The 16,514-nt window shown below is 32.2% G+C and overlaps 1 protein-coding gene across 1 annotated transcript in view; it reads right to left on the minus strand.

Annotated features, from left to right (window-relative positions):
* Positions 1–1,491: 1,491 nt before the first annotated feature.
* LOC129000470 (uncharacterized) overlaps positions 1,492–16,514 on the minus strand; it is an 88,676-nt gene continuing 73,653 nt past the window's right edge. Inside the window, exons 44-51 of the mRNA XM_054427433.1 lie at positions 15,054–15,125; positions 14,060–14,098; positions 10,115–10,186; positions 9,943–9,984; positions 8,436–8,513; positions 4,056–4,094; positions 2,044–3,819; positions 1,492–1,656 (exon numbers count right to left, since the gene is read on the minus strand). Coding sequence (XP_054283408.1) covers positions 2,059–3,819; positions 4,056–4,094; positions 8,436–8,513; positions 9,943–9,984; positions 10,115–10,186; positions 14,060–14,098; positions 15,054–15,125 — 2,103 coding nt within the window. The 3' untranslated portion in view covers positions 1,492–1,656; positions 2,044–2,058. The remainder of the gene's footprint in view (positions 1,657–2,043; positions 3,820–4,055; positions 4,095–8,435; positions 8,514–9,942; positions 9,985–10,114; positions 10,187–14,059; positions 14,099–15,053; positions 15,126–16,514) is intronic.

Genomic DNA, 16,514 nt, shown 5'->3' on the forward strand with positions numbered 1-16,514 from the left:
AAACATTTACATGATAAATCATGGCTATGATAAGCACAAATTGAATAAGTTAGATTTCACAAATGTAAATATTTTTCCTACAGTTATCTGACAAAGCGGGCAAAGTAGCTAGTTGCTGCATTTACTTACTTTTGCCGCACTAATTTTTTTTCCACACTCCAGTATTTCAACCAAACAACACAAAAATACTAAGCTGATGCAGTATTTCCCATTTCGTTAAACACTTGGATTTAACCTAACCTAAAAACGTGTTGTATAATATTGTTTGAAAGACTAATTATTTCTGCTTTATAGTAACTGTAGAAAAAATATATAATGTGTAACACGAGAAACTTTCCACACTTGCCTGCGGCTCGTGCGTAAACATTTCTCTCAGCAAAGTGTCAAGTTGCACACTAGTTACACAAATAACTATTGCCATCTGTGAGTGATAACCTGAATTGAATAGAATATTGAACAGTCAGTCATAATGAAATATAAATTTTAACACGTTCGCTACTGCAATAGTACAACATTTTTAATTTATATAGACCAGCGGCGCACATATGTGACGGCTGGTTTCTACCCATAGACTGCTGTCGCATATATGCGACGGCACGTCACATTAAAATAGACTGACGTCGCATATTTGTGTCGGTGTTCTAATGTTATCTAAATGATTATATCTTTATAACGGTCTATTTGAAGGCACTGAATTCTCTGCAGTGGTCTACAGGGATGTCTGTCGCACAACTGCGTCGCTTGGTCTGTGGATATGATAGTTGGAAAAACTGTTCTTTACTTTGCTGCATCACTGTATGTATGTATGCTGCATACTCCCACATAGCTTTTATATTTGTTCAATTATAAACTGTTCTTGAAAAATCTGTTTTTTTACTTTCTTTCACTTAAAAACAAACAAAAATGAACTGTTGCATATATGTGGAGTTTGGGCTATTTCAATAAAAATATAATAATTTTCACTATTGTCTTCGCTATAGACCGGGTGTCAAATATGGGACATTAGAAAAGGGTATCAACATATAAAAAAAAACAAGAATATATTATTTACAAACAAAATTGCAGAGTATTACAAAGTAAATTATCACTGTTTAAAAGGTTTTTGCCCATGGTCTGTGTGTACTGTTAACCAAGTGACAGCCAGTCTATGTGTAAGATTAAATTCTATACCTCGGTCCGTGGCAATGGTCACGGATATGTGCGACGCTCGGTAGCGAACGTATTAAGAGATAATTAGCCAATTGCATTAGTCTTTCCTTGCTTACTTACAAATCCAGCCTCAAGTAATACCATTGACTATTGAATAATGAAGTCAAATAGTCAAACAGTTGTATAAATCAAAGAAAATACACACAAACAAATGTTCAAGCAATCAATTCATTCCCTTAAAAAAGTCAATATAAAATTACTTACCAACAGTTTTTTCTTCAAATGTATATCTGACAATAACTAATAAATATCAAACCACAGATAGAAAATAATAGAATGGGATACAAAACAATAATTTATATTTTAACACTAATATAACAATCAACAACAAATTCAATATTAAATATTAACAAATAAAGTAGAGTAGAGCTTAAATAATGACAACAAATTTAACAGCAGACATGATACAGCAATAATGTGAAGCCATTTGAAGATCCCAACAAGTCCCTGCAAAGAGAAACAAAAACATTTTACATCAGACAGTAACAGAACTGTAAATGTTAATAACAGAAAATTTTTAACACGTTGAGTGCTGTTGACAGGAATTCCCGTTATTGCTTAACATTGTAATAAATTTGACTTTCATGTTATAACATGTCGACCGCACTAATAATGTTAAGGTTAAAAAAACCCTTAAGACAAATTCGACAATAAAGCTGCATATAGAAAAATAAAGTGTCTGAATATTAGTTGGATCATAACTAGTTTGTTTATCTTTAACTATAGTGTTGTATACAAAAATGGTTTAAAATGGTCACCATACAATTTGTCTATTGCTTTTGTTATATTTTATTTATAATTTAATTGTTTTAAAATAATAGGTGAAATACTTACATGGATACAACGTTCCTATTCCATATTTTCTCCTTTAACTTCTTCACTTTCAATATCTCCGAATCCCAAGAAGTTCATCAACGTTGTAAAACCCCTCTTGACATGATGTTTGATAACATGTAAATGGCTACGTTTTGTTGTGGAAGGAAGCGGTGTTGTTGTAGTAATCTGTCTTCGAGTCATCCGTAAAAACCAGGGAACTGTGGTAGTTTCAACCTTCTCTACCGATAGTACAGTTTCCTCCGTAGTTATCGGATTAAAAAACTTTTTATCTTCATCATCAATTTTTGGCAACTTTTTAGGTTTCTCAGTAAACATGTTCTCCACTGATTCCCAGACCTTATCCAGCCTCTCTGGAGTAATTTTTGGCAAATCTTCTCTGGAAACTCCTACACCCAACAAATCGTACATTTCTTTCCACCCAAGTTTGCCAACTGTAGTCTCTTGTCTTGTTACTGGCATGGCTGTAGAAGGATAAACAGTCTCAATCCGTTGGAAGTCACTGAAGAAAAATGGCTGTTTCAGTCTTGGCCCACTGTATTTAGGTCTCATAGTAAGGAATGTAGCAAAAGTAGTTTCCGGTAAGACTGTTACAGATGGTGATTCAGTTACAGATGGTGATTCAGTAACAGAAGCTTCTGGTCTTGATCTAAATGTTGGCCATCTCCTAACAAAAGGGGGTAATGTCGGATGGTACGGGCGAGATGGTTTGGAACCTTTTATCCTCTGATGTAATTTCCAACTACCTTGGTGAACTTTCTCTTCATGTTTCCCCAAACTCTCTTCTGTTTTTTTATTTGTCATGGATTCAATTTCATTCATGAGGATCGATGAAATGTTTCTGCTTTCTGAGATTGTTTCTCTAAGTTTTGTTAACAGCTCTGTGGAAGATTTTACAAATCCTTTATTTTCTATGTGGCTTGTTTCACTTAGAGAAATAGATTTATCTTTAAGAAGAGATTTTTCTTCATCTTTTGAAGTAATTGAAGTTTGTTCTTTCCAAATCGGCTTAGTCTCACTTCTAGGATGTGGTAGGGATTCTTCTTTCAAAATTGGTTCTCTTTGCATCGGTACACTTTTCTCTTTTATGATCGGTTTCATTTCACCCCTCGATACCGGTATGGTTGTTTCTTCTAGGATTGGTATAGTTTTAACTTTTGCTATTGAAGCAGATTCTCCTCTATAACTTTCAAGCTTTTCACCGTCTGAAGTTCTAGGGAAAATCACGTTTAAAATCTCATCCGCCTTAGAGTGTGACAAATAATGTGGTTTTATCGTCAGTATTTTCTTGAGTATTTTGTTACTCGCGTGTTTATGAGTCAAGTCTATCTTGAGGTCTGTCATGCTGATAGTGCCATTCAGAGTCCTCATATCCTCAGGGTCATCCTGCGGCCAATACTGCAAGTGGTACTTACCAAGTTGATCAATGTGATGTACTTCAAACACTCCTTTTATCAAAGGATCTCTTACAGGTTTTGTTCCATGTATAATATTTCCTATTGATCTATTTTCTCTCTTTCTCTTGTCAATCATCGAGAACAGTTCCTTGGTCAACTCCTCCATTGTCTCATCACTAGGGGGGCCTGACAAAAGCTTTTGCTCAATAGCTTGATTCATCTCTTCCTCCATCGAGCCTGTGAACTCCACAGTCGTATTGTCAGGACTCAAGTTGTACCTTTCAAGCTCTCTCCGCCAAAACGGTCTCAGCTTCTTGGTAAGCTGATGAAGAATCTTTGCGTTATCTAGAATGATTCTCCTCTTTCTTGCCATTGTTTTCTGGAAATATTAAAAAATGGGTTTTAAATATTTTATATTTTTTTAACACTGAGTTGTTTGAGCTATTAATTTAACTATGAATTGTTTTTAAATTTCTGGATGTAACGAAAAAAAATATTCATAAGATTAAGAATTATGATTGAATAATGATGCATTTACAGCTCAATTCACTGAATGTCAAACTTTTGCAAAAATGTTCCTAAGTGGAATATGATTCAATTAAAAATATAACTTACCAGTTTATCACTTTTAAGGCTGTCAGTGACATTATCTCCCTAAAAATAAAATACCACAGATAATTTATACTCTGTAACTCAATTGAAACACAATATTTTTTAGCTAAAAATTTATTTACAAAGCCTTTCACTTAAAATAAAATATATAAAAATGTAAACCCATTGTTTCAGAGGAGGTTTCCTTTCGTAAAGTTGTAAATATTAATGTAAAAAGCAATTTCACCAATTAATGATAACTAAACCGAAACTTCAAAACTTACCTTAGCCATCTGCCTGGCAAAAATAACTCATTTAGTAGATAGCTGTTGCATAGTCCTTGGAATAGATACTGAAAGGATTTAGATTTAATCACTGACACAAACGTAAAAAATAAAATCCACCAATAACACATTTTCTCTAAATCGACTCATGCAAAAGACGAAAAAGCAAGTAAAAAACATGATATGTAAAGTGAAATCAAATTGACGATTAAAGTAAATCGCACAAAAATACATGTAGAACTTCATGCATGTTTGTTAAACTAAGAGTTCAAACAACTGATCTTACATTGTCAACCAGAAAAACTGATTCTGAAGCCTCCAAAGACTGCAGTTTGACGACTTCTGACCCTGAGTCAGGAGGTGCTCTGGTAAACACCCTCGGATATTGCTCATCTGAGGACCATCTATGCCACCTGTCAATGTTCTGGCAAACAACACCACAAGCAATACCAGCTGGTCATAGATGAGCTTTCAATGAGACAAGATTTCATAAAAAAGCTTTGCAACAGGAAGAAACTTGTTTACAATTAATTGAAAACCAAATATTTGTAATTTCACTATATTACAAACAAATTGTAAATTCCCAAATACAAATAACTTTACAAGTTCAGATGAGATAGAAGAGAGTGTTAAATTTATTTAAAAAGGGTCCATGTTGACTTATGGACTACTTATGACTACTTATCATGTCAACTTATTGTTGCCATAAGTATATTACTGTTTGGTAAACCATGGCTAATTAGGGTAATTATTTTATACACATATTTGAACAAAATGATGCTCTATTTCAACTTGATCTCTTTTGGGACTTAACTAAATGTTTTTTTTTTAAATATGAATATCACAGGCTTTCCAATACATTTTAAGAGTACTTTAAATCTTTCATTCTCTTCAGGGAAATCAACCAAGAGATCAGCCATGGGAAACAATTCACAACTAACAAACTTTTTTAAACATGTTTTCTCTATTTACCCTTAGTCCCTGGAAATACCGTTTGTTACAATGTAAATTATCTGAAAAATACCACACTGAGTGGCTAAATAAAAATCAGATATCATCATTCAGTGTCTTCAGGAACTTGCTGCAATTAAAGTTAAATAAAAAAACAAATGTTATACGAGGCATGTTTTTTAAGTAAGTACAGTTTTTAAATTTCTCAGTTACAGCGCTGCTATTGCCATTTTGGACATTTGCTCTGTGTATGTGCAATGTGCATCTATTGGCAAGCCTGTGCCATAAATTTGGCAACAATCGGCCATGTTTACATCCAGTTTTGAGCGTTCAAAATGGTGCCACCAATTGAGACTGCCACGGACTGTGAAATGTGAGATGTAATTCGATTTTTAAGTGCTAAAGGTGTGAAAGCCATCGAAATTCATCGACGGATTAGTAAAGTGTATGACAAGAACATTATGAGTGACGGAATGGTAGTCAAGTGGGTAAGGTCATTTAAAGACGGCCATATCAAGGTTCATGAGGCGCAACGCACTGGGCAGCCATCCGTCATTACTGATGAATTGGTGCGTAAAGTCAATGAAAAAGTGAAAGAGAACACTCAAAAAAAGTGAGAGAGATGGTTTACGATCTCATAATTATCTGACGAGTTTCCTTTAGTTTTGAGAAGTGTTCTTTATGATATTGTGACTGAAAAATTGAGTACCGAAAATTGTGCTCACGCTGGGTGCTGAAAATGTTGACTGAGGTGCGTCTAGGCTGTGCACTGACTTTTTTTGAGCACTACGAGGAGAAACGAGATGATTTGTTCAAATTGTCAAGGTAAAATTGCTACAGGCAACATGGGTGTCTTATGTTACGCCAGAGTCAACATCTTGGTGGTCAGCACCTAGACAACGATGATGAGGTCAAAACGGAAGTGACACAGTGGTTATCCATTCAGGCGGCAGAATTCTTTGAGAAAGGAATGCAAAAGCTCGTGGAACGATATGATAAATGCCTTAATATTGATGGAAAAGAAACTATTTCGAAAAGTAGATTAAGATACTGGGTTCCAAATAAAAATATAATTATTACAATAAGTATACTGGTTTTTGTTTTATTTTAAAACGGTACTTACTTAAAAAACATGCCTTGTAAGTTCCCGAAACTGGAAATTTTGTTTCATTCAATATTAAAAACTGTTAGTTAGTAAATCATCATTGTGCTCAGATATGAAAAGCTGGGTGATATGAACATTAGACCTGCTGCACAGAAAGTGTAATTCAATGATTCTGTATTTATGGAAACTTCTCAATGCTCAAAAAATTTTTTGTTTAGTGTGTTTTTTCTGACTATCCTACAACATTCTTTCATTTCAATACATGTTTTCAAATAGTTGTGAGTGAAGCTGATAAAATAACATTCCTTTATTTACAGAACCATTGATTTCACTTAGTACAACAACATCCTTAGTTCAATAAGAAGTAACTGCTAACATATACAGTATATACTGGAGACGAGGTAAAAAGTGTTCCAAATAAAAATATAGGGTTCTAGATCTAATTTCAGACATTAACTAATTTTGTAAAAAAAATGTAGGCCCCTAACTGACTTGAGATACTTTTTTTGATCAGTACTATATGATTAGTACAAAAGACTTTGAGCAAGTATTTTTCCAGAAAAATTCTAGTTTAATTAGTGTTTAATTGTAAAAAAACCTAGTTCCCTCAAGAAGAAAAAATTCCAAGTTACTTTTTGAGTTTTTGACAACAAGGTTTATTGTTCCAAAACCGTCAACTAACCATAAGATTTGTTCAATTTTTTTCACAACACTACTGTTCTTAACTTAAACTTGCAATTGTGTGAAAACCAATACAAACAATTTAAAAACCCTGTTGAACTTTTCATAAACATTTTAGATGCAAAAATAATCAAAACACGAAATAACCAAAGAGATTTTAATATAATTGAAAAGGATTGCCATAAAAATGGAAACAATGAAAGAATGTTGTATTTATGTAGGAGGTATATAGCGTATAATGAGAAGTGTCCATAAACACTTACATTAGGTGAGTCAGTGGTGGGACTGTGTCGAGCCCCGCGGTTATAAGTCCGGTTGCCACTAGCTCTCCGAGTAGTCATGAACTCAAACGGATCTACTTCGAAGAGAGCCATCTGCAAGTTACAAACACACTTCTGAAATCTGTATTGAGTAAATATAATAAAATTTGAGCATGACATTCGTACGAGAGATTCAAAACTACATAAAATGTTATTAAGTGGATTTAAAATGAAATAATATTTCAACCATTGCATTGGCTGCCTGCTATTTATAAGGGATTTTTTTTGTCCTAGAACGCTAGGCACGAGCATGGAATTGTTTTTCACATTACTTCAGGCTAGACCTTGGGGTTGCGGTATTATTACTTAGATCAAATCCATTGGTGATTTGGCAGGATTTCAACCCGGGACCCCTGGAACCGGAGTCCCGCGCTCTAACCACTAGACCAGCTCGCTCCCCATTTTTATAAGGATTTATAAGGGATTAGAGAGTTATAAAATACAATACTCCAGTGATAATCCTGTGTAGTTGATGCAGATTTAAGTGAGAACTTTGTGAAACTTCCCTAATAATTTTTGTATTTACTACCTAAAGTAACAATTTTGCATCTAAATCACATAATTAATCTTTTTTTTATTATTGCAAGGAATAGTAAGAAAAATCAAGTCACACTCAGTAATGTTTATTACTAATTTTGATTTTTAGAATCCAGTGGCTACAGGCACGTGTTGTCCAATTCTATAATCATGGCCACACTCTTTTTGAAATGTTTTAAAATATTTGTATGGGTTTGTGTTACGTATTTCGTAAGACAAATCTTCACACACTTTAGGTCAAAGAGGATTGGCCATGCTTGGTATCCATGTAAAATTGAAAACAAATCCATCAAGGCCTTCATTAATATTACCTACTATTGTAATAATCATAGTGATTCAGAGGCTACGCCACAATGTATGCGATGATAAAAATTACACAAAAAACATGCAAATTTCCACAAGGAAAAATTATTTGTAACAGGAAACCTCCTCTTTTAAAGGGTAAAAAATTAAATAGATCAATCTACCAAGATGTCAGTAACATCTACAACTGAGCCTAACTAGTAAAATATCATGAGACACTCACTGTGGTTCTCTCGGGAGACGGAGTCGAGTCGTCTTCCTCTACAATATTGTGGTCAACACCATCAAAGTAGGAGGCAAACTGCAACCAAGTAGAAATAAAACAGTTAATCCATCACTGGAAATTTAAAATAAAATAACATAATTCATTTATATCTTGCTTTATGACCAATTGGTCCAATAATCTTGAACCTTGGTGGAACAAGGAAATACTTTACTTAAGTTTTGAAGGATTTTAAGACATATTGCAGGCCGGTATGGAGCAAAAGTAGGGAATGTATGGGGAAAATGAGGCAGAATACCAACTGTAGAATTTTTAAAGAGTATTGCGAATATCAATAATTATTATTAATGATCAATAATTATCAATTGAGAAGGGGACGCCGCAAAGGTATGTATTTTAATCCAAATACGAGTGCTGGCCCCGTGGTCGAAAACTCGACCAAAAATATATACTGTGCAAATTTCTCTATTTTCACCCCACGATGTAAATAGAACATGTGATTGGAATTTCTTCCATTTGTTTTGGATTTCTGTTTATATTTTTGTTGTTATTTTGTCACCAGCATGGCAAACCATAAGACACATGTTAATTTTTTTATTTCAAATTCATTTTTTGTGCTTATTTTTGAGCCTATTTTAATTTATTAAGGGATTCTGCACATCTACAGGAAAATATCTTTCATCTGGTACCAACAGCGTGTAATTCGGTCCAGTAGTATGGTCAGGCTACAGCTATCATAAGTTTTGCAAAAGTGTTTAAGTATATCAGATGAGTGAAGGGTGAGTGTAGAATGGAAAAGCTGGGTCCAGTTAAATAGAACAATGTATGTTAGAGTTAAGGATGAGAACAGGGAAGGGGATGAAGGTGGATAAAGGAGGAGATAAAAAACAACTACTAAGGTTTCGACAGTTGAATAAGAATATGAGGCGAGAAGATCACTAGGAAAATAGAGTGGCGGGTGATAGAGGGAAGAAGACCTGAAAGAAGGTTATGGATGAGGTGAAGAGGAATATGGAGAAAGGACAAGTGAAATGGAGATGTATTTGAAAGAATAAAAAGATTCAGGTTAAAAAAAGTTAAACCAGGTTTTCCCAGGCGCGAAACGTGGAAAGCGGAGTGCCGAGAAGTGATTCTAATTGCGGTCCGCTTTGCTTTTAGTAAAACAGTACCATTAAATTCCCGCAGACAAGAGGAGAGCGGACTCCGCCTTCATCTTCATCGCTTATGAAAACCTGATTTACTTTAATTTTTGTTTACAAACCTGAATCATTTATTTGCCCTCTTGTAAAACTATCATGTATTTTACAAGCTATATAATAAGCATAAAAGCTAAAAAGGGACAGATTCAATTTTGGGATGCACAAATGAATATGTCTTTAAGTTATCATTAACTCTTGTCCCTTAGGGATCCTAGAGTTGAGGTTTACACACATGTATCTAATCCTCCACATGTATATCAGGTTAATATATGATCTTGTTTACATATTAAGTTATGAGAATAACTTACACTGTCCTCGCTGTCTTTAGTTTTTCTCTTGAGACTTTTTGGCTGAAACACACGATTTAACATTAGTTGAAAGGCAGATGAAATAATTTGCAAACAAAGACAGTGACACTACAAATATAAAAGCTATTGAGAATTAAAAAATTAATTTGCCAAACGAAATGTCAAAACTCACCCTCCCTGCTCCTGGAGTACCCAGCCCAATTGAACGTTCATTCTTTGACTTGAAGTTGTGTTCTTTAGCCATCTGAAACATTTTAAATAATTTATTCTGAAATCGTCAATTTTTAGTTCTTAAATAATGCTATTGCCAAAAGTACAACATGTTGGATGCAAGTCATACTTTAGAACATAAACCAGGTAAAGAACATCTATTGTACATACCTGTAAACTGTTATACAAACATCCCTAAACTAAAATCGTCAATTTTCATACTTCACTGCTTTCTTTTTTTTTGAAAAATCTGAACAAAATTAATCTATGATTTAGTTATGACTACCAACAGGTTTTCAGTTTCCGCTAAATTTACAGTTAAATAAAAACTTAAATATCAACGGAACAGTGTATGGATATTGAGCTGCAGTTTTGAAATGAGTAAATATTTTGTAATTATTATACAAAAAGGTTATAACCTAATCCATTATAATATATATATATATATAAATAACACAAATGATTGAATCAGTTAAATTTAGAAATGAATACTGTTCTTATGTGTACCTAAAAATAAGGGAACAAAACTATAGGGTTGTGCCGAAAGCCTAACAGCTATTACGATAGAAGCTGTCTTTATACATGGCTTATTACATGTGGGACCAGCTGTTGTTTCATAATTATTGTATTTAACTTTATTTTATAATATGTGATGTGGATTGGAAAGGGACCTCTTGTCGGGTATGAGTTTTATATATATACAGTATATATATTTGAATTCTTTATTTAATTCCAAATCACTTGGTGCAAGTCCCATACATCTACGATTTCTTTTTTTTAAGTTATAGGACAGTTTTTTTTTTGTATTTAAGAAACGATTTTGGTATCAAAAGAAAGCTTGTAATGTCCTCTTTGGAGGCAATGCCAATTTTTGTCTTAACTCACGGTAGCTTTAATTTAAATAATTGTTTTATCGAAGCATGTTAATCTTGGTTTGTTGGCTACTCATCACATATATAAAATTATACACAATTTACTAAAATATGTGGAGGTATATTTCGAGTTTACATCAAAACTCATCTTCAGCCTCTGGTAACAACATATCAAGTAAATAAACTATGATTTATAATGTTTGTTTATAAATTAACATATGTTTGAATTATTTTAAAATTAAGTTAGTAGGAAAAATGTTGTTATATATGTATATATTATGTAGATGTCACACTTAATTTATTATTGTTTTTCCAATTTTAATTTTGTTCTCAACCTCTTGTCGAATCAAAGGTACAAACATGGGGCTGATTGTAGCACTAGGTTGGGATATTCTTCTTTTATCAACCACCATGCAAGCAGCTTCTTTAAGATTTCTTAAAGGACATGTCTTCTCTGAAGAAAATAGAATACATTGGACTGAATCGACTATGATCTACCAGGAAGCAGACTGGAAACTAAGAAATCTTAAAGAAGCTGCTTGCATGCGGTTGATAAAAGAAGCATATCCCAACCACTACTAACTTAATTTTAAAACAATTCAAACATATGTTAATTTATAATATAAACAAACATTATAAATCATAGTTTATTTACTTGATATGTTGTTACCAGAGGCTGAAGATGAGTTTTGATGTAAAATCGAAATATACCTCCACATTTTTTAGTAAATTGTGTATAATTTTATTTATGTGATAATGTAGAAAACAAACCAAGATTAACATTGATAATGCCATCACGAAAAAAACATACCAGAATGAATTATCAAAGCATGTTGTATAAATCACATTTCAGATTTAGGACCTCTTGTCGGTCCTATGTTATTTCTCCATAACATAAGAAAGGTACCTCTTGTCGGGACTGCAAAATTTGTGAGATATTTTGTTCTCCGTAAACTGAACTATGTTGCAATTCTCTAAAAGGCCGTGCAGAAAAAAGGTTTGGCATCACATATGTTTCCATACGGAAAATGAGTATCAGAAACTGGCTCTCATATTTTCATACCCTCAGCCATGAAACCACAAAGACTACAAATTCAGGATATAAACTAGCATTTTCTTATTACATTTCCTTTATATATCCGTACCAATTGTTACATTAATAATTAAAACTTCATTCAGCTCTTTTGCGATTGTTTTCTTATTCAAAGTAAAATCAATTCCAAACTGTCATTTTTACAGAAACGTGGGTGGTGTCATTTTGTTTGCATTTAAAATGCCTAAGAAACTATCAAATTTGTGAGAACCGTACAGGGAAAATTCATGATTTGGTGATATTTCATGACTTTATTGGGAAAAACTTAAGAATAAATACAATGAACATTACTTAAAATATATTTCCAATTTGAAAAGTTAACTACACAGATAAGGTAATGAAATTAACAATTCTTAATAACAACTAATTTATTTTAATAATATGACTATAAAGAACAATCTTGTTTAGTGTGTATGTAAGAGTTAAGAAAATATATTTTCTATCGATTGACTCCAAATAAAACAACAAAAGCATCTATTTAAGTTGAAATATAATCTAAACTCTTATTTACAGTACTATCCCTAAATACAGAATTATGCACTTTTTCTTATAATAATATCACATTATCTTCATTGGCACAGTTAGATGATTATTGTGTAGGAATCTGTAACAATGTTAAAATAAATTTCAATTGAAACATTCTTCTTATTATGGAATATAAATATATCATACTATATAAAAAAGTTACTTACAATGTATAAAGATGAACCAAACATTCCAAAAACTAATTAATTGGGACTACAAACTTGTAGCTTGTTTTTTTTTACTCAAACTTGTATACTTACTTGAACAACTTAAAATAAAAGTTTGGGTAAAAAGTAACATAAAAGAAGCATATTAAGGGGTAATTTAGATATAAAAAAAACTGTTACACAGCCATTCCCTAAGTCATCCAGTCACAAATATTTTACTGTACCAATCTTATAATGACACTAAATTTTAAAAGATTGTTTTGGTGTTATTTTAAACAGTGACTATCAAGAAGTATAATTGGGGCTGTAACACAATGTCTGTTATGAAGCAAACTCAAAACTAAATTACTTTCCTGTTGCTTAAGATTTTTGGTAAGGAATGCCCTTGGACTTAATTCCTACATTAGCAGGGGTTTAAAATTATAAATAGTACATTTATAAATTTGTTTACGAAGATTGAGCAATTTATACTGATAAATAATGATAGGGCATAGACAAATATCAGTAAGACTTCACAAAAAACTAAAATTAAATATTCAATTATTAAGAAGGAAATGCTTATGGAAAAAATCAAAACCATTTCATGTCAAATAACTTTACAAGCATCCATATAAAATTTCAACAACAATAAAAACTCTGGTTAAAAATTAAATTTTAGCCAAAATTTTATTTTGTATGCACATTACACATTAACAGTATAACCTAAGATTAAGAAAAAGTCGAAATGTAAAACTATGACTCACTGACCTGGGTGGAATGGAAAATTTGAAGTCTTCTTTAACTTCATGAAATTTCTTCTGGAAACAAAGCTTAACAAACAGCGAAACTCAAACCTAGAACTATATTATTTATAATGGAAATAGTAGAGTCGTTTTTTAAACTCTTCAGGCGATTCTCCATCCAATAGATAAAGCCATAATCTTTAAAAATATGTCATATATGTGATATTTAGATAGAAAATATACAACAATTTTTTTATACTAAAATGATTTATTATGAAACAGGTCAGTGAATCATAATTCATGAATCTTAACACAAATGTTTCACAATATGCTGATTCTGTTTGCTGTCAAATAGTGCATTCCAATTACTATACAGTTAAAATGCCTATAAATAAATTTTAGTCTTGAAGATTAGTTCATAAATATTTGAATGCTATGTAGTATGTTTGTAAAAATTACGATAAATCCATAAGTGAATTTAAAGATTTTTTGTATAGCACTTTTTAAAAAAAATATTAATTTACATACCTTATTTCTGGCAATGTCTCTGAGATTATTTTTTTCTGTCTGTAAATAAACAAAATAGATAAATAATAATTAATTGATAGTTATACTGATATTCTATTACAATGTTACACAATTTTTTCCCATATTGTATTACAAACCCTTAAAAAATTCACCAAATAAAAAAATGTATTTCGTAAATCAATCTACTGTTGATCTTTGGCGCCAGTATTGTAGTACCAATACACAATTATTGTTAAATATGTGTGTTATGTTTTATGATATTGGCTAAAGTTTGAATCACTAACCAAAATTAAAGATGTACAAGATAACAGAGCCGGTCTTTGGTGGTTTGGAGCCCAGTGAAATCATCCCTTACATTATTTTTGAACACGGAGAAAACTAACAAAATGGTTTTTCAACAGCACAGAACAAAGAAAACCCTACCTTATAAGTATAACTATTAATAATAGTGAAATAAATAGTATAAATGTCACAAAATTTTTTGGGATAGAAGTTGATAATAATTTGAGTTGGGATGGTCATGTTCAAAAAGTAACTAGCAAAATTCCTACAGGACTACACATTTTAAATAGGATGTCATTTTTATAAATAACTTCTTGAGCAGCATTGTACGTGTTATTAAATCTATGGAAAATAAATAAAAGAAACATCTTATAACACTTAAAACATATATTTACGCTTGTACTAACAAGACGGTAAATATAAAAAAAAATTCTAAAAACTCCTAAAATTCCTAAAATTATCAGACTTTTAATTTTAACAACTTTTATTATTTTGCAACAAGCCCAAGGTGACCCAACTGGGTATACGATTGCACCTATCCCACGTGCATAAGGTCAGCTCTGCGTAGTTAACTATTATCTGTGTTTTTTAAAAGGGCCATCTACATTCCATTTCTATGTGTAACTTAAAAGGATCCAATAAACTGATAATAAAATTGACCTGTTTATACATTTTCAAACAACCCAACACTTTGCTGAAGTTGTATTCTTACCTCTTTGATGTCTCTTTTCACTCTAGCAATGAGGGACATGCGATCTTTGTCTGGGGCCCCATCCAAGCTGTTCTGCAAGGAAAACAAAATATGTATATATAAAAAAATAATTAATTAGAAAACTGTATCAAGACTCAAGACTATAACTTTTGTTTGCATTTTAGGTAGATGCATCTACAGAAAAACGTGGGCTCCAATCCAAGAGGTCATGGTATTATCACAAAGCTTTTCCATTGGTTATATGACTTCTGTCCCATGAACCCTTGTGGGTTGTATATTTGTATGATTATGTAATAACTAGCTATGTGTGCCCGTTCTACTGACGGGGATCTTGTAGTCAGTTTAAACCTTCTTATATTCAGAACAGCAGTTGGTTTGCCCACCAGTTGGTATTAAGTGTGCATTTTTCTAGATACCTATGCTGGCAAAACTATTATAGGAATGAATATAAACCTTCGCAAATACAATATCTGACCGTTTCAAGCCAAAACAAATGCTTTGCAAAAAATAAGCTTTATAGATATATGAGGCATAGCCCTAAAGTAGGCCTATAATTGAAAGCTACTTTGCACACTGGTTAAAGGAAGTTATAATATTACCACAACCTCACCATCGCACACTTTAATCCGGTTAAAATTTTTATTAACAAAGGTGCTCTTGTCTTTTCTACGAAACACTGAGAAATAAGGACATTAATGCGTTACGAACAGACATACACACAAATATACAGAATTGAATTAGGACATTTGCTACGCTAACCAAAGCAAAGTACGTATAAAATTAGTATTTAAAATCTTTGTTAGTGTCGTCAAATTTTATCATATCGTATGTACTTAATATGCAGTGATAATGCTGTCTGTAATAACAATTTATATTTTTGCTTAATCCTAAGATAACCCGAAATGGTGTTGTAATGATGGCATACTATATGAAATGAAGTATTAACGACGATTTAAATTGGTAATTTACACGAATTAGAACAGAAAGCGGTATGAGTCATAAACATGAACAAATGACGTAACTGGCCCGATGCTATTGTTACTAATAGCATCGACTTATGGTTTAGAGTTTTTCATTTGAGCAATCAATGCTAAATAATGTTCACTTATGGGCCAGTAACATAATTTGTTTATGATTATGATCCATACCGGTCTGTTCTAGTATTCGTGGGTAATTTACAATACACAGGCCACAAACTATTGATACGTAAACAACGTAAAGTGTAAACAATTCATGGTGTTTTGCTTAAAAAATTTTTTACTCAAATGTGTTAACATTTTTATAAGACATCAATTAAATTTAGTATGACTATAAGTAGTGAGGTGCAACACCAACGATAACAAGTTGTATGATTTATAAATAAAAAACTTTTTTAAAACCAAATGTTTTTAAACGCACTAAAAAGTGGAAAATAATTTATAAATATTTGGAGAGTATAGGCCTAAATACTTGTAAAATTTA

Source organism: Macrosteles quadrilineatus, unplaced genomic scaffold, assembly GCF_028750875.1.
Source record: "Macrosteles quadrilineatus isolate MER2022 unplaced genomic scaffold, UCM_ALF_1.0 Scaffold_8__2_contigs__length_117827958, whole genome shotgun sequence".
Taxonomy (NCBI): domain Eukaryota; kingdom Metazoa; phylum Arthropoda; class Insecta; order Hemiptera; family Cicadellidae; genus Macrosteles; species Macrosteles quadrilineatus.